The 17624-nt window shown below is 41.2% G+C and overlaps 2 protein-coding genes across 2 annotated transcripts; both read right to left on the reverse strand.

Annotated features, from left to right (window-relative positions):
* Window positions 1-340: 340 nt before the first annotated feature.
* On the reverse strand, window positions 341-7856 carry LOC310938982 (ATP-dependent RNA helicase DHX8-like). The gene is made up of 23 exons (XM_083903647.1): window positions 7722-7856; window positions 7497-7582; window positions 7343-7409; window positions 7130-7209; window positions 6721-6827; window positions 6354-6647; window positions 5974-6118; window positions 5489-5680; window positions 5312-5399; window positions 5131-5228; window positions 4386-4533; window positions 3704-3885; window positions 3375-3569; window positions 3103-3288; window positions 2798-3008; window positions 2526-2707; window positions 2231-2371; window positions 1963-2118; window positions 1737-1874; window positions 1524-1652; window positions 1233-1429; window positions 934-1113; window positions 341-717 (listed from the first exon to the last, which is right to left on the reverse strand). Exons 1-23 carry the CDS (start codon window positions 7822-7824, stop codon window positions 498-500), a joined length of 3525 nt encoding a protein of 1174 aa, XP_083759773.1. The 5' UTR covers window positions 7825-7856; the 3' UTR covers window positions 341-497.
* A 260-nt stretch (window positions 7857-8116) lies between these two features.
* On the reverse strand, window positions 8117-17106 carry LOC310938981 (ATP-dependent RNA helicase DHX8; the record flags this gene model as incomplete). Its single annotated transcript, XM_083903646.1, has 23 exons — window positions 8117-8844; window positions 8942-9121; window positions 9217-9413; window positions 9873-10001; window positions 10106-10243; window positions 10399-10554; window positions 10667-10807; window positions 11046-11227; window positions 11331-11541; window positions 11640-11825; window positions 11930-12124; window positions 12449-12630; window positions 13136-13283; window positions 13536-13633; window positions 13783-13870; window positions 13950-14156; window positions 14254-14398; window positions 14693-15085; window positions 15208-15314; window positions 15803-15894; window positions 16435-16507; window positions 16622-16707; window positions 16998-17106. The coding sequence occupies 23 exons, from the start codon at window positions 17104-17106 to the stop codon at window positions 8625-8627; spliced, it is 3663 nt and encodes a 1220-aa protein (XP_083759772.1). The 3' UTR covers window positions 8117-8624.
* Between the last annotated feature and the right edge of the window lie 518 nt (window positions 17107-17624).

Genomic DNA, 17624 nt, shown 5'->3' on the forward strand with positions numbered 1-17624 from the left:
AAAGTAAATATTAAGATACCAGAATCAGCCAGTTGGCTTTGCACTTAATATACAGACTGGAAAAAGGAGGATGCTCTTGCGAGAGCTAGAATTTGTTTTTTTTTACCTGTTTCCAGTCTATGTATGAAGCCAATTCCCATATTTATAAAGCATGTTTAAACCACTTAAAGTGACCAAAGTTGCCAAAGTGAGTGCTCACAGGACAGAGTATGAAGTATGACACAGCAGCAAGTAAAGGAGCATCCGGTGTTTATCTGCAGGAATGTAAAATCAATACAGAAAAATGAAAATGAAATTCAAAATAACCTATTTTGAACAATCAATAGACAATACAATAGTATTCATTGTAAATAAATACTGTTAACATTTCACAATGGTAATGACAAAGTTAACATAGCTGAATTATGACTAAATTCTTTACTTTTCAGTCGTTAGTCGGCTCTGTATGTACAACTGTACACAGTGCGTCCACCCTCCGGTGTAAGAACGGCGGCTCTTCAGCGTCGCCTGAAGGCACGAGAGATTCTCCACGCGTTGGGTTCTTCGTAGCGGTTGTACAGAGGCTCCAGCTTCTGCTGCCTCTTGTTTCGGCTGAGGCGCGTGGGATCGGCGACTCTAAAGAAAGCGGGGGCGAACTCCACCAGCCAGCGAGGGTCGATGATGGTCACCTCGCGCATGTACTCTTTGGTGGTCAACACCAACTCGTGGTACACGAGCCTTAAGCAAAGCGAGAAGACGAATACAGTTAATAATGATTAGAGTTGCAGATTAGTATGTAATGTGTCAATTAGAGCATGAAAAGCAACTTAAATAATGCTAATACTAACATTTAAGAAGCTTTAAACGGTCTCAAAATCAAGAGGAACACTAAACGAACACCAATTAGTAAAGTTCAAGCAACTTACAGGGGACTTGAACACATGATGGACTCACCATTCAGGCTGGCGGTTGAACAGAGTGCTGGAGGGGTGAAGATACACCACCTGCTGGTCAATCACGGTACGATAACCTTCCTGAGGGTGTTTCCTGGCTGCGTTCCGGAAGAAACCACTACAAATAGCTTTTTGGACCCGCACTGTATTTTTCCCACATGACACCACATCCAACATGTGCCTAAAAGATATTTAGCGTATTTAACTTATTAGGTACACGTCATATTAATGTTGCTCTGTTAATATCATGAGAAAGCACATTTGGAAATCATACGAATGTTTAAATCACAGCTGAACTACCTGTCCATGATGCTCATCATCTGCTTACGGATATCCTGAGACCTCTTTAGCGAACGAGCCTGAATAAAGTTCTCAAAACACCAGGGGTTAGAGAACTTGTTGTTCTTCCAGGAGTTGTACACGGCCAGCAGAGTAAGGTGGTCTCCCTCGGGCTGAAAGAACTTTGTCTTTCTCTGGTCAGCCTGGGTCTGTTTGTCCTGCAAAAGGGAAGAAGTGGATTTCGTTTCTGTATCTTTTAAGGAAAAATACTTGTGCATCATACAAGTTCTTGTGATTTGAAGGCTGAAATACCTTTGGTCGATAAAAGATGTTCTGGACAGACAACATGGAGACAATGGTGAGCATCTCTTCACTGCAGGCCAGATGGACGGACATGATCAACATCTTGCACAGCATCGGCTCCAGAGGAAACTCGGCCATCTAAACCCCAGAGACAAGTCGATCCAACCGTTGTGACATTACACTTTAGAATAAAAGTGTTTTGTGCAGTTACAGAAAGCTTACCCTTCTACCCAGCCTTGTGAGTAAGCCCTCATCATCTAGAGCTCCCAGGGTGTAGAGCTGCTCCATGGCTGTGATCAGAGTCTCCATAGGAGGAGAATCCATGAAGTCAAAGGACAGGAGGTCATTGATGCCCATGGCCTGATGTGGGAAGAAAGTAATTTGGAATTTCTTCTGGACAAAAAGCAAATGGGTACAGATTAATGGAGGTGTTATCAAACTGCTTCACCTTCAGAGAGAGCACCGTGCTGGACAAGTTGGTTCTCTGGATCTCAGGCACATTGGACACAAGCATCTCATCTCTGTAAGCTCTCTCAGTGTAGAGCCTGTAACACTTTCCCGGGCCAGTTCTGCCAGCTCGACCCGACCTCTGCTTGGCCTGAGCCTACGAAGAAACAAGCGGGTATTTTTAAGGACAACTGACAAAAACAACCTATCATGTCAAGAATAAAGTATTTCTCAGTTGTTCAGATAAGGACTGTGTTAAAATGAATAACCTGTGATATAGGAGTCACGAGAAGCTGGTCAATGCCACTTTTAGAATTATACACGATCTGCTTGACAAAACCAGGGTCCACCACATAGTAGATTCCATCAATAGTCAGAGACGTCTCGGCAATATTTGTGGCAATGATGACCTAGAAAGTCAAAGAAACAAAAGTGAGAGAAACTCATATAAAGCTGTGTGCATGCAACACTTTATGATAATGTAATAGTAACCATATTTTCATTGTTTTGAATAAAAAAACATTTGTAAAAAACACACTGTCCTAACTTTATCCAGCACATTACCTTTCTGCTGCCTAGAGGCGCAGGATCAAAAATCCTGGTTTGCATCTCACTGGGTAAGGCAGAATAAACCGGCAGAATAATCAGCTCGGGAACGTCAGGCCCCAGCGACTTCATTCGTTCAAACAGCATCTCACAGGCTGTGTCAATCTCTTCCTGTCCGGTCAGAAACACCAGAACGTCACCTGGGGAAAAGTGAGGAAAAATTGTATTCTTATAACAAAGTCCAATAATTTAGTTTTTGTCACTGGGATCTTAAATTTAAGCACAGATACCCGGGGGCTCGGTTAAATGGATCTGCATGACGGTGATGAGACTGGCATCCAGGTAGTCTGTCTCAGGTTCTTTGGTGTACAGAACCTCCACGGGGAAAGTTCTTCCTGGTATAGTGAAGATGGGAGCTTCGAAGAAATACTGGGAGAATTTGACAGCGTCCAGCGTCGCAGAGGACACAATCAACTTCAAGTCTTTGCGCTTCAGTATTGTCTGGAAGAGAGAGAGTCAAAAGTTTTGTGCATGAGTGTATTATTGTTGGTCATTTACTCGTTTTTTTTCACATGTTTTGAAGAAGGTAAAATACCTTCTTGAGCAGGCCAAACAACACGTCGGTGTGGATCGTCCTCTCGTGGGCCTCGTCCAGCATAATGATGCAATACTGACTCATGTCCGGGTCGATCAGACACTCTCTCTGCAGCATACCGTGGGTCATGTACTTGATTACGGTCTCTGTACAGGTGCAGTCCTCAAAACGAATGGTGTATCCCACCTTAAATTAAGCAGAAAATATATGCATGCATAAGATGATAAGCTGAAGAACAAAATAAAAAAAATGCTCTCACTACGATCCCTCACCTCTTGTCCCAGACGGCAACCATATTCCTCCGAGACTCTTTTGGCCACCGACATGGCAGCCACACGACGGGGCTGAGTACAACCAATCTTCCCGCGGGAGGTGTATCCTGCCTCTGCCAGGTACTGAGTGATCTGCGTGGTCTTACCCGATCCAGTTTCTCCAACGACAATCAAGATCTGATTATCATGCACAGCCTGTTGAGACAAAGAATAAATCTTGAAGGCATTAAAGACTAATGTGTGTGTCTTTGGGGAGGTGAACATGTTTCTTTGGGCCAAGTAACTCACTGAATGCATTAAAAAGTAGCAGTGCTACCACTTGCTCGTACCTGAACGAGCTGGTCCTTAAGCTTGAAAATAGGCAGGCTCTCCCTCTGCTGCAGGATGGACAGTTCCGTCTTCTTGCCATAAGATACCTGGTTCCCTCCTAAAGCATATCTTTTCCACGCCGGAAGATCAACAGGCATAGCGCCGATGCCTCTCATGTTGGCAGCAATCTGCCTTCCTTCATCTTACAGGAGAAGAACAAGAGAGTCAAGACTTATTGAATTCCAAGCGAGATCCATCCAAACCTCCTGCAATCGACCATTTTGTTTGATTAAGATGAACTCGGCTGATAATCAACTTCCCAACTAGATCTCTTTGTATTAAACTATGAGTCAGAGTTAGTAGTGACCGGCTGGAAGGAACTTGTAAAGCCCCTGATTTGTCCTCGGGGTATGGAAGACAGAGTCACAGTGCATTATGTCTGTGTGTGTGCAAGAATAAACTCATAGGGAAGCTTGATAATCATCTCCAGCCGTGGCATGGTAACACTGTAACAGTGTAATCGGCCGGGCACAGTACAGATTAATTGAATTTTCCAAATTTTAAAGCCGCTGACACAACATAAGATTGTTTTTGTTCTTTAATTATCCACCTTCCTTCCTTCTTAGTGGTCATTCAAAAAGGGTTGCACACATGTAAATCTACAGCTAGTATTTTGGGGAAAAGTATCAACTCGGTTCTTACAATCAGGCATCGGGTCAATCCAGTTTTTGTGAAGACCGGTAGGGATGGCGTCCATCTCTGCTGCGCGGACTGCCTGCTTTACCTCTCGCCGCTCCTTAGAAAGAGCACTCTGCATCATGGCTGCTTGGGAAAGGGAGCCATCTGGATTCTAACAGAGAAAATGAGAACTACTGTTAGTATGACGTGATACAGTGTATTTTATTTCAGATAAATGAAGATGAACAAGCACACAATGCAGACAGCTCACATCTTGGCCTTGCCAACAATGACTAAGCTTAAAAAGGTATTTAACACTCCATGAAAATCACACTTCTGCTGTTCTCCAGTGGTTTAATAACTCAATTTCACCAGAGAAGTGAAGTGGCAGTGATATATTTCATTATTTTATTTTAGCTTGGAGAGATTTAAAGTGCACGCTCTGTAGTGCATGGTGCAAGTGCATTAGGCCGTGTCCAACTCTTATTCCACCATTTACACAAGGCGTGTCGGCGTAAAGTGAGACGCAACTGGGTCGTATTTGTTCTCTGAATGATTCCTAGGTGTGTTTTGGGTGTAACATTCGTTTGAAACAATCACAGTTTCGCTTGACATTCCCTTTAAAAGCTAGATGACAAAGACAGAGCTTAAAGAAGAGGTGAACAACAACAAAAACAAGTAAAACAAAATATTTAAAGACATTAAGCTCAGCATATTAACCCAGACTACAGACTAACAGCTTTCTGGCGTCTGCATTTTTTTTTTTTACCTTCACTATTTTGACCGGGCTCAAGTTCATGGTCCATTTAGTCTGTCCCTGGAGGAATGGAGGCTCCTCTTCAACCAGATCAATCTCCACATCTTCATCTATGGTGGAGATAAATATACTGGTAATGCAAGCATAACTTTGATTTTTGTAAAACATCTCAAGAATAAAGTGCAGGATTTACCTTCCTCGTCGTCTACTTTAGGAAGGATTCCCGTCTCCTCGTCAAATTCTGGGAACTCTTCTTTAGGAAGTACATTGGCTGCAATCATCTGAATGGAGAGGGTTTTTTAATGTTTCAATAAACAATAAATGAAGACGAGACCATTTGGTAAGCATTATGAATGTTTCTGATGAATACCTGTTTAATTTCCCATTTTTCGAGGTCGGTTATCTTGGTGAGCCGTTTGTGTTCCGTTGGATTTTCTTCTATTTCCAGCACGCTAACTTCAGCGGGGCGGTCAGGATTCCTCATGATCTCATCTCTTCCTCCGGTTTCCAGGTTTCTTCTTCGATTGGGGTTCAGGTCCTCCCCCGTCACTTGGTCAACATCCTGGCTCAGTAAGTAACACATCCCAGTTAGAGTTTGCATTGGTTTTAAACACAGATGTGTAGGTTTCGGTGCAGAAAACATTGGTTTAAATATATTTAAAACGGATACATTACATCAATTATGAATACATGTACAATGCACATTAGTCTTATTATTAAAAACCCTTTAATATAACGGTCCTGTACTAGAATATCTTAGGCATATGAAGAATGCAATATAGAAAAATAAACTATTTAATCTCATAATCTTACTGTTTTATAAATATTGAACCATAAACACATAAGTAGTCTCACCTTCATGCTGAGGCTGGTTTTGCTTCCTGTGAACGACAGAACTTTGACCTTCACCTTTTGGCCTTTGTTTACCACATCAGCCACATTTGCTATACGTCCTTCTTTGCGCAGCTCTGAGATGTGCACCAGACCTTCCCAGCGTTTTCTGCAGACAATTATAGTTGCACGCCGTGGGTTAGGATGTGAATATACAACACCACTGGAAAATAACGACAGCTTGAATTTTTTTCACAACTGACATGCAGAAATACGTTTAAAGTTGAGTGTAGAAACAAACAGGTGGCATTAATAAAGTACAGGAAGCAGAGAAGTACATTTCCTGAGACTGATAAAGTAATTTGTTGCATCGCTGTAAAGAAACCGTCCCCTATCTTACTAACCTGAGGCCTTCTAGCTGCACGAAGCAACCAAACTGCATTAGGCTGCTGATTTTGCCGTTGTAGATGTCACCCACAACAGGCTCATCTGGCAGAGGCCGATCCACAGGTTTCTCACGCCAGTGGTCCTCGTCCTCCTTCCTGTTGCCTTCGTCATTGTCTTTGTCTGGACTTGGCGGACGGTCACTCCAGCGAGACACTCGTTTCCTTTTCCGTTTGTGGTTTGTTTCTTCAGCGCGCTCTCTTGATCTTGAGCGAGATCGCTTACTTCGGCCTTCTCTGTCTGCATCTCGACCTCTGTGAATAACAAATGAATTAATGTAGTAACGTTTTTAGGCAGAAATTCACGTTTGACAAAAAGAACAACTACCTGTTTTCAGAGCTTGTTTCACAAATATTAGGCATAAGCATCTCCAACTGCTTCATCGCTGCTGCAGCAACCGCCTCGTCATCTTTGACTGTGTTTGGAGGTGGGATCTAGATGGAAAGTGAAATAAAGTGACAAAAGCATTATTTCTTTATGAATACAACTACAGTTTCCTCTGAAATTCAGAAATATGGCATTCTAGATTCCACTACTACCATTTTTTTACTTTAGCAAGATGGTTATATCTTAATATCAAGTTAAGTTAACTAGTTAAGTTTGCAAGATAGGGGACTGTGGCAGAGATGTATGGTCTTATGTATGAGTGTTTTCTCTAGGATCTTATATCTTCCACAAGAGACACAGGTTTTAAATTCAGTAAGAGAGAGATTCAGTGCCATCAGACGAGCCTTACCATCCACACGGGATCGTCCGGTTTACATAAAGCAGGGTATTTGGTTTTCAAGTTCTCCTTATCACTCTTTGGGTTGTCCTCTGAGAGAAGTGATGAAATAAGAGAAAACATATGATTTGTCAATAGGCCAAATGGCTCAACAACTAACAACACAAGCACATTATAAAAACACACTTTTTACAACAGATATACAATATGAAAAAGCACTGGTACCTTTACTTGTGGATGGTGTGGACCGCATGGTATTGATAAGCCTAAGTAAGTTGCCAGTGAGGGTATCCTTCAAGAGAAGAACATTTGAGTTTAGGAACACAAAACAACAAATGTAATACATGAAGCTGTTCAGTTATTCAACTTTAACACTCACTGTGAAGTCTGCTCCATTTCCCAAAAGGACAGCTTTGAATTCATCAAACGTTGGGTGTTTTTCAGCGAGACTGATGATAAATTCAGCTGTTAAAGAGCAACCAATGATCAACAACATGCTCTGATGTTTCACAACGACTCAGGTAGTATTATCACATAGTTAAGCAGTGGTAAACAAGCTAGCTCAGCAGAAGAGAAAACTCAGTCATGGAACGTGTCACGTTACCTAAATCCTTTTCGCTTATTCCCAGGTGATTCTCCAACTCGGTGCACACCTTTGACACCAAAGATAAATATTCGAGACGTTTAATCTCTTCTAAGGCAGACATTGTTCTAGCATTGTTTGTTAAGACTGAACCGGAAACTGTGGCGCTACTTCTTCGCCTGCTCTACTTTGTCACTCAGCAACGGTTTTTTGAATTGATGCTGCCCCCTACTGGTCAACAAACCACAAAGGCAGCCACAGGTTAAAGCTTTTACGTTTTAATTCATCTACTCGGGCAACGTACTTAAAAAAAACTTTTTACATGGAAAAGGCATAACTTTACTAAATACATTTGTTCACAACCTGCATAACAATTTGGGATAATGACAAACTTTAGTTATAACAAAAATGCTCTTACAGGTAACATGATCACATCATCACATTTCTGTTGGTTTAAATTTCGCAGAAAGAAATCACATATTTTTTGGGGGAAAAAATGCATTTATTGAGGACACATTTTCATATTTTCACTGATAATTATAGCAAAAAATAATGTACTGGATACACAAACAAGTGAGTGACAATTGACCCAGGGATGAGAGAAAAATAAATCACTCATCACAGTCTGGTCCCACTGGTAAGACAGAAAAAGCCCTATGATGTCACAGTACGGTATGGATTTCTACATTATGTGCTATAAAAATGTACAGGGTTAAAATAAATAAACCATCATTTTTTGAGAGTTATTCCTTTCTTGTTTTTTAAAACTAGAAAAACTAAATGTCTCTGGGTCATTGAAAATACTGACACTAAAATGTTGACTTATGAATGCATACTTGTAGTGTTACAAACTTAAGTCAGCAGGCTCTGATCACATGCCCAGTGATGCTGCACTGATATTCATGATATGAAACATCGCACACATTAACGTCGCCTGAAGGCGCGGGAGATTCTCCAAGCATTGGGCTCCTCGTAACGGTTGTACAGAGGTTCGAGACGTTGCTGTTTCTTCTGCTTGCTGAGGCGTGTGGGGTCAGACACTTTGAAGAAAGCTGGGGAGAACTCCACCAGCCAGCGAGGGTCGATGGTGGTCACCTCACGCATATATTCCTTGGTGGTCAACACCAACTCATGGTAGACAACCCTGTGGAGGTGAATCAGAGGAAGTCAGAAAACTATACACTGACAAGGACACATTCTTTACTTTTTAGATAATATTGTGATGTGAGGTGCTGTCTTACCACTCCGGCTGACGGTTGAACAAAGCACTGGAGGGGTGAATGTAGACAACTTGCTGGTCTATGAGGGTTCTGTATCCCTCTTGAGGATCCTTTTTGGCTGCATTCCTGAAGAAACCACTGCAGATCGCCTTCTGGACTCGCACTGTGGCTTTTCCACAAGACACTACATCCAATTTATGTCTGTGGAGAAGCGAAGACATTGGGATGTTCATGAGAAATAAATCAACAAGATTTGAATAAAACATGTTCTATTGCTATCATAACCCCCATCGTACCTGTCCATGATACCCAGCATTTGTTTGCGGATGTCCTGGGCTCTACGCAGGGAGCGAGCCTGGATGAAGTTCTCATAACACCAGGGGTTGGAGAACTTGTTGTTCTTCCAGGAGTTGTAGACGGCCAGCAAAGTCAGGTGATCACCCTCAGGTTGGTGGAACTTTGCCTTCTTCTGGTCAGCTAAGGCTTGCTTGTCCTTTAAAAAAATGACAATTCCAGGATGAATGAGTGAAAGGTTTTAACAGTGCGACAGGAAATGTGTAAGAACAAAAACACTGTTGGTAACAATAAAACAACAGTTTTCTGTAAAATTATTTTAACCTAAGTTAATTAATATATAAAAGAGAAAACAACATTATTTCACACAATCTTTGGTCTTAACTCTAAATCACAACTCTTTATAATTGACTGATAAGTGTTTGACTTATTGTCAGCAACTCTCAACTGTACAAAGCACAGATAGTAAACAGTTAGCATCAGCATTAAAGTTATTACTGTAGTTATAATTATAATAAGCTAAGAGGCAAAACAGTTTGTACTTAACTGTATTAATAAACTGCATTGGCAAACGGTAAATCTAAACATTTGTGTTAATATCCATTCAAGTTGACTTCTCAGTCAAAAAAATTGTGTGAGAATAAGTGTGTCATGTTACCTTTGGTCTGTAGAAGACATTCTGCACAGACAACATTGACACGATGGTGAGCATCTCTTCACTGCAGCCCAGATGGACAGACATGATCAACATCTTACACAGCATGGGCTCGAGAGGGAACTCCGCCATCTGTAGGAGAGATTCAAAGAAAATTATGAAAGATGAATATAATTAGATTTATCAACTTGTACATTTTCACCTGAGTGAAAGCACAATGTTTAAGTATTCCTTACCCTTCTACCCAGCCGTGTGAGTAAGCCCTCATCATCTAGAGCTCCCAGAGTGTAGAGCTGCTCCATGGCTGTGATCAGAGTCTCCATTGGAGGAGCATCCATGAAGTCAAAGGACAGGAGGTCATTAATACCCATTGCCTGGTGGAAGAAAAACAAAATACATGTTATGGCAAGTCCTCATGACTTCAAACAGTTTCGCATTAATATCAAAGTTAAAATATAAAGCACACAATCAAGTTCTGTGCTTAGTTTGATAAAAAGCCTTGCATGTTGGGTAGAGAGAGACCCTTTACCTTCAGAGAGAGCACAGTGCTGGCCAAGTTGGTTCTCTGGATCTCAGGTACGTTGGTTGTCAACATCTCATCTCTGTAGGCTCGCTCTGTGTAGAGCCTGTAACACTTCCCTGGACCTGTTCTGCCAGCTCGACCCGCCCTCTGCTTGGCCTGGGCCTGGCGTCGGGAGGAGAAAACACGTTTTTATTAAGATTTTCATACAATTTTCTAATATACTTTAAAGTGCTATAATGTTCAAAATATAATGTATACGTTAGAGTTTTTGTACCTGTGAGATGGGAGTCACCACAAGTTGGTCAATACCAGTCTTTGAGTTGTAAACCTTCTGTTTGACGAAGCCAGGGTCCACAACGTAGTAGATTCCATCGATTGTCAGCGATGTCTCTGCAATGTTGGTGGCAATGACCACCTACAGAAGAGCAGAAAGTGAATAAAACTAATTCCACGGTCAATTAAATACACAAAGTAAAATATATATTTCGTTATAACATATGATGAAGATATTATAGCATATGAATGCTGCAAAATCAGCGACCCCCATAAAATAACATATAACATAAAATAAGTAGCTCAAGATTCATTGTGATAACAAAGCCATACAAAAAAATACAATAGATGTGTAATTTAAGATTATTAAATGTAGGCACCTTTCTGCTGCCTGGGGGAGCAGGATCAAAAATTCTGGTCTGCATCTCACTGGGCAGAGCAGAATACACAGGCAGAATAATCAGCTCAGGTACATCAGGCCCCAGTGATTTCATTCGCTCATAGAGGATCTCGCAAGCAGTGTCGATCTCTTCCTGTCCAGTCAAAAACACCAGGATGTCACCTGGACAAAGGTGAGGGACACACAGTGGATGTTTACAGACTGATGTGAAAGAGTAACAGTGAAAAGAATATCTGTGTGCTTTCAAAAGCGTTTAAAATCCTACCTGGAGGTTCAGTCAGATGGATCTGCATGACGGTGATGAGACTGGCGTCCAGGTAGTCAGTCTCAGGCTCTTTGGTGTACAGGACCTCCACTGGATAAGTTCTACCTGGAATGGTGAAGATGGGCGCTTCGTAGAAATACTGCGAGAACTTCACAGCATCCAGAGTAGCTGATGTTACGATCAGCTTCATGTCAGTGCGTTTTTGTACAGTCTGAGGTAAAAAAACAACAAGAAAACATTCAGATTCTCATTACATGTTCTCCCTCCCACAAGCTGTGACAGAAAATGATAAAACAATCTTGTGCTCACCTTCTTCAGCAGACCAAAGAGAACATCAGTGTGGATTGTCCTCTCGTGAGCTTCGTCCAACATAATAATGGCGTACTGTCCCAGTTCGGAGTCGATCAAACACTCTCTTAACAGCATACCGTCTGTCATGTACTTGATTACCGTCTCAGGACTCGTGCAATCCTCGAAACGGATGGTGTAACCCACCTAGAACAACAGCAGCAGCAATGTAACATTTAACACAGCTGCATTTCAAAATAGATGTCTGTGGTGTCGAGAGATTTAAAGATATAAGAGTGAAGGCCACTCACTTCTTGCCCAAGACAACAACCATACTCCTCAGAGACTCTCTTAGCCACTGACATGGCAGCCACACGACGGGGCTGAGTACAACCAATCTTCCCTCGGGTGGTGTAGCCTGCCTCTGCCAGGTACTGAGTGATCTGTGTGGTCTTACCAGAACCTGTTTCTCCAATCACAATCAGGATCTGGTTGTCATGAACAGCCTGTGACACATTTACAACAGCAAAAGTTACAAAGTAGCATTTTACTTTAACTCTGTTTAGACATAAAAATAAACTAAAACAAAACACCAACAGAACTTTGTTACTATGGACAAAATTACAACCTACATTAACAACAGCAGCATTTTATGCTGTAGGGTTTGCTTGGCACAAAAGAAAACAAATTAAACAAACACCAGATGGTTTCATTTGATGCAAGCTTGAATGCACATGAGCATCTAATATTCACATAACCAATTAGGCTGCATCTGAACCATTTTAAAACTAAATATTTATAAATGTCTTTGTTTGGCCTTTGTGACAAACCTGAATGAGCTGCTCCTTTAGCTTGTAGATGGGCAGACTCTCCCTCTGCTCCAGGATGGAGAGCTGGGTCTTTTTACCGTAAGAGGCCTTGTTGCCGCCAAAGGCATGTTTCTTCCACTCTGGGATGTCATTGGGCATCATGCCAATGCCTCTCATGTTGGCTGCAATCTGCCTCCCGTCAACTGCAATAAGAATTAAAAGAGTGATTAGCAGCAAAGAGAAAAACCACTGCCGGATCTGCGTGGTTGTGGTAGGATATCACTGCACGCTCATAGAAGCGGCCTCTGGATCACTTGGGGCCAAGGAGGGCATGCAGGCACACTAAACCATGGCAAAACTACTCCATCCGGCCAGAAAGAGGGTACAGGAAGAAAGATAAGCATTTCCAGTACCAGCAGGCCTGGGGCACACTGCCTCCTATCACGGAGTAAGTGTCATGCTTGGGCCGCAGTCTAAAAAATGAAGCCTTCATATAGACACACACAGATTAAACGTTGCATGCAGTTTTACATTTAATCTGATGGTTAAAGCTTAAGTTCCAAAATCAACAATATTTAAATTTAAATACAACGGGATAAAGCAGGAGACAATGAGAGTTAAACTTAAATCTGTCCTGTGGTTTAAGGGTTAGACACTGCTGCGTTCTTCAGCATCAACATTCGTGACTTAAAAATTATGATTTCTCACCATCTGGCAGGGGGTCCACCCAGTGTTTATTCAGCCCCATGGGAATAGAGTCCATCTCAGCCTCACGAGCAGCCTGCTTCACCTCGCGTCGTTCCTTAGCCAGAGCACTCTGCATCATGGCCGCCTGGGATAGAGAGCCATCGGGATTCTGTGCAAAGAAAGGAAAAGTTTTGAGAGTCTGCATTCTAGAAGGCGATAAATATTTTCATGCTAGTGCATGTTGATGCTCCATAAAAGTTAGACTATATAGCAAGAACCAGCTGTACTTTTTAACATTCTCTCATTGTAAATTAGAAAAGTATATTTAGACTAAATTCAATTGTTGAATAAATTATCAATTTACTTAACAAGAAACAGTTCATAAGACAGCATACATACAGTAGACCAAAGCATATTATACCTTGACAATCTTGACGGGGCTCATGTCCATGCTTTGTTTAGTATGTCCCCTCAGGAATGGGGGTTCCTCTTCAACCAGCTCAATTTCCAAGTCTTCATCTGAATGAGAATAAACAGCCAATTAGTAGGTTTCACTTGGTCATTGTTTACAAGAATTATTGTTGCCATGACTGTATGAAGAAAAGAAAAAAACAAAAATAGTAATCAAACACCAAAGGACCACCATAGAGGATACATTAGTTTCTTACCCTCTTCATCATCAACTTTAGGAAGGATCCCGGTCTCGTCATCAAAATCAGGAAACTCTTCTTTAGAAAGCACATTGGCTGCAATCATCTGTGAGCAGACAATGAGGATGAGTCAGTTTTGTCTCTTCTGTAAATTGGGAGCTGAATTGTATTCTGTTTATGCCCACCTGTTTGATTTCCCACTTTTCTGGGTCAGAGATTTTCGTGAGCCGTTTGCGCTCCAAGGTGTCATCCTGCTCCATCTCAGGGGCGTGGCCCAAGTTCAGGTTGTTTGGCCGGTCAGGATTCCTCATAGAGATCTCCTCCCCTCCGTCTGGGCCCACATTCCTTCTCCTGTTGGGGTTCAGGTCCTCTCCCGTCTCCTGGTCTACATCCTGACAAATCAAAGAGGGAGAAATTAGAAAACTGAAATGCACACAATGGAAGTATTAACAATCAAAACATATCACATAATCCTGAATGATTTCTTACCTTCATACTGAGGCTGGTCTTGGAGCCAGTGAAAGAAAGCACCTTGACTTTGACTCTCTGGCCTTTGCTGACTACATCAGCCACGTTGGCCACACGACCCTCTCTACGCAGTTCTGAAATATGGACCAATCCCTCCCATCGTTTCCTAAATAAGGGGAACAAGAATTATTTGTCAAAACATAGGACTTACTGAAAATACAATTCCTGTTAACAAACTCCTTGTGGGAATCACAATCCTGACCTGAGTTTTTTGTGTGTAGTTATGGGATTATCTTGAGCAAAATAAATGCAATATTATTTCAATAAGTGTAAAAATACATTTTCAACTCTTGTTTGTGTCAAGAAAAAAGGTAAAAACCAATGATTCATTATTAGCACATGTTCTTGATTTGAGTAATGCCTAATTTTTTTAAATCACATTTTGTCATATCATACGAACCTTAATCCTTCAAGCTGAACAAAGCATCCAAACTGCATGATGCTGGTGACTTTGCCATTGTAGATGTCCCCAACAGAAGGCTCTTCTGGAGGAGGGCGGTCCACATGTTTGTCTTTCCAGCGGTCAGAGTCTCTGTCTTGGTCTTTTCTTGGGCTCGGTGAACGTTCACTCCAACGGGAAGATTTGTCTCTTCTTTTGCCACGATCTCTATCTTTGTCTCTGTGGCGATCTCGGTCCCTGGAGCGAGACCTGGATCTGGACCGTGTTCGAGAACGATGTCTTCTCTTCCTGTCCCTGTCCCGATCCCTGTCTCGATCCCTGTCACGGTCTCTGTGTCTGTCTTTTTCTCTGCTTCTGCTGCGACTCCTGCTGTGGCGTCTGATCTTCTCTGACCTGGAAGAATTATTTTATTATAATAACTGTATTACTGCAGACAAACTGCTGAATTCACACACATTAATGGTAGATATGGTTGTGAAGACGTGGTCTTGAATGTGTGTCATTTGCTCTCTCACCTGCTCTTAGAGCTTTTTGATTCAGTCCCACTAACACTGGGCATGAACATCTCCAGCTCCTTCATGGCATCAGCTGCTACTTTTACATCATCTTCATCTAGTAGCTTCTGGGGGAGTCAGTCAAAGAGAAACATTAGTAACACAGTAGCTGAAATGTATCAACAGTGAAAACAAGTACAGTTGTTTTCACCTACACACGGTATACAATCCACAGAGGTGTAGACTTATAGTATTCAAATCAATACTTATTTAGTCCACACAGTGAAAACAATTATACCAACAACTATCTATGTTCAAAAGCAGACCCCTTCTTTCCTCTGAGATTTTAAGGAACCATTATCATACATTTTCAGACAGTGGGTGGTGTGCTAACAAAGTGGAGAGAGTCAAGACTGGCTATTCCCAATAGAAAATTATATTCATACATGTCATTTGATGATTCAAAGCAGGACACATTTCAATACACTGCATAATTCAAAAGTAAAACACAAACAAGTAGTTGTTTAAGTAATTTCATTTGCTCAACTATCAACGGTTAAATAAACAGGTCGACATCCCAAATATTAATCAGAAAATATACGTTAAAGCCACATACCTTTGGTACTGGATCGTTTGCTCGACAAAGGGCAGGAAACAGCTCCTTCAACTTCTCCTTTTCTGACCTCGGCTTGACCAAAGCATCAATATCTGTAGAGGTATCAAATATTTAGAGGCTTGTTCAAAAACAAAAAAGAAGACATTACATGGAATAATATAAGGGAAGGACAAATATACATGTATATTGTACAAACATGCCGTTTATGCTTTTTGAGTTCAACACAAGACAAAAACTAACATTTCCTTTATTGTTTAAGAAAAAAAAAAAAATTACATTCCCCTCAATGAAAAGAAAAGTATTAGGATGAGAGATTACTGAACACTACTAAACACATATTTGAAAATACTGTGTGATTGCACTGCAGTGCTGACATAAAATGTAGTTTGAAGAGACAGATTAATGATGTAGTTCAATAACTTACTGTAGTTTAGGATTTGTTTCTGTATTATTTGTGATCATCAGTGTATTATATTTTAACAGATGCAAAAAGGGGAAATCTATTTAATATATGTGACAATTTATTTGTTCCAACCTGTTTCCACCTCTGGATGGGGAGATTTCACTATCTGAACCTCTCAATTGTTATTGTAAACTAGCTTAAAAAATTCTGAACAGTAAATATCACTTACCTTTACTTGATGATTCCTTTGATGGTGGTCGCATTGTCTGAATAAGCCTGAGCAAATTCCCGATGAGAGAATCCTGAAATAAATAACACAATGAATATGATAAAGCTGAATGGTTAGCAATTTGAACGAGCTACATGCTAGGTTACATGCACAAGCTTATCTGTGTGGGTTCAAGTGTTTAACTCACTGTGAACTCGGCTCCATTTTGGAGCAGAAGAGCTTTAAAACCGTCAAAAGATTGCTGTTTCTCGGCGAGATGGATGACAAACTCAGCTGCAAAAGAGTGACAAGAAATCAACAGTTGAGTCAGAGTTATTAGAGTGGGAGAACAAGAAACGAAAATGCGATTTAACAATTGTGAAGTGGTGCCACGCGACTTCAGATTTGGTTAATGTATATATAAACACTCTACATATACTTTATTCTGGTATTAAGCGTGCCTATCTATAATGAAAACATACTAAAAACTGCGTGGCTAACAACAGCTAGTTAGCATAAGCTAGCCGATTAGCAAGCGTTTCTCGTTCACGGCGGGCGACGTTGGCTTCAAAACACATACATACCTAAATCTTTGTCACTTAATCCCAGATGGTTGTCGAGCTCCGTGCACACTTTTGACACCAGAGACAAATATTCGAGCTGGGAGAGCTCGTCAATTCCACCGCACGCCATTCTACACGAGTCCTGTTTTTGTTCACGCGAAGTAAACGACAACCGCCATATTGGACGTGACCAACGTCCACTTCCTTGTTCGACGTGAAAATACGTCCGTGTTCGACGTGAAAATACGTCCGTGTTCGACGTAAAAATACGTCAGTGTCCTGCGCCTGTTTTACCCCCGCTGACCGCACGATGTCGCCAAAACTCATAATATCTTTAAAAAAAATAATCCATACGATTGACTCATGTTGGGTGTTTTCAAAAAAACATGGTTTAAAAAAACATCACATTTATAAAAAGCCTCATAAAACCTCGACCAATTAAATCGAAAGTGAAATACATCTCCATTTTAGATTGACAAAGTTGGCCATTATTTGACAATAGTGTCATACTGTTAAAAATCAAAAGCCAAACATATTAAAGTCAATCAAAGCATTGTTTCAGTGAAAAAGGGGAGTTTTCTGTGTGACTAAGCATACAAACATGTTGCAATAATTTTGTGACTAAGTCAAAATTACTTTTTCCAATGT

The sequence above is a fragment of the Microchirus variegatus genome, assembly GCF_963457635.1.
Source record: "Microchirus variegatus genome assembly, chromosome: 17".
Lineage (NCBI taxonomy): Eukaryota > Metazoa > Chordata > Actinopteri > Pleuronectiformes > Soleidae > Microchirus > Microchirus variegatus.

Coding starts and splice junctions, on each gene's coding strand:
- LOC310938982 (XM_083903647.1), bottom strand. CDS start 7,824: ATGTCTGCCTTAGAAGAGATTAAACGTCTCGAATATTTATCTTTGGTG. Junction 6,119..6,353: donor GTGCAGCTAGAAGGCCTCAG/GTTAGTAAGATA, acceptor AATTGTCTGCAG/AAAACGCTGGGAAGGTCTGG. Junction 3,886..4,385: donor GATTGACCCGATGCCTGATT/GTAAGAACCGAG, acceptor TTCTCCTGTAAG/ATGAAGGAAGGCAGATTGCT.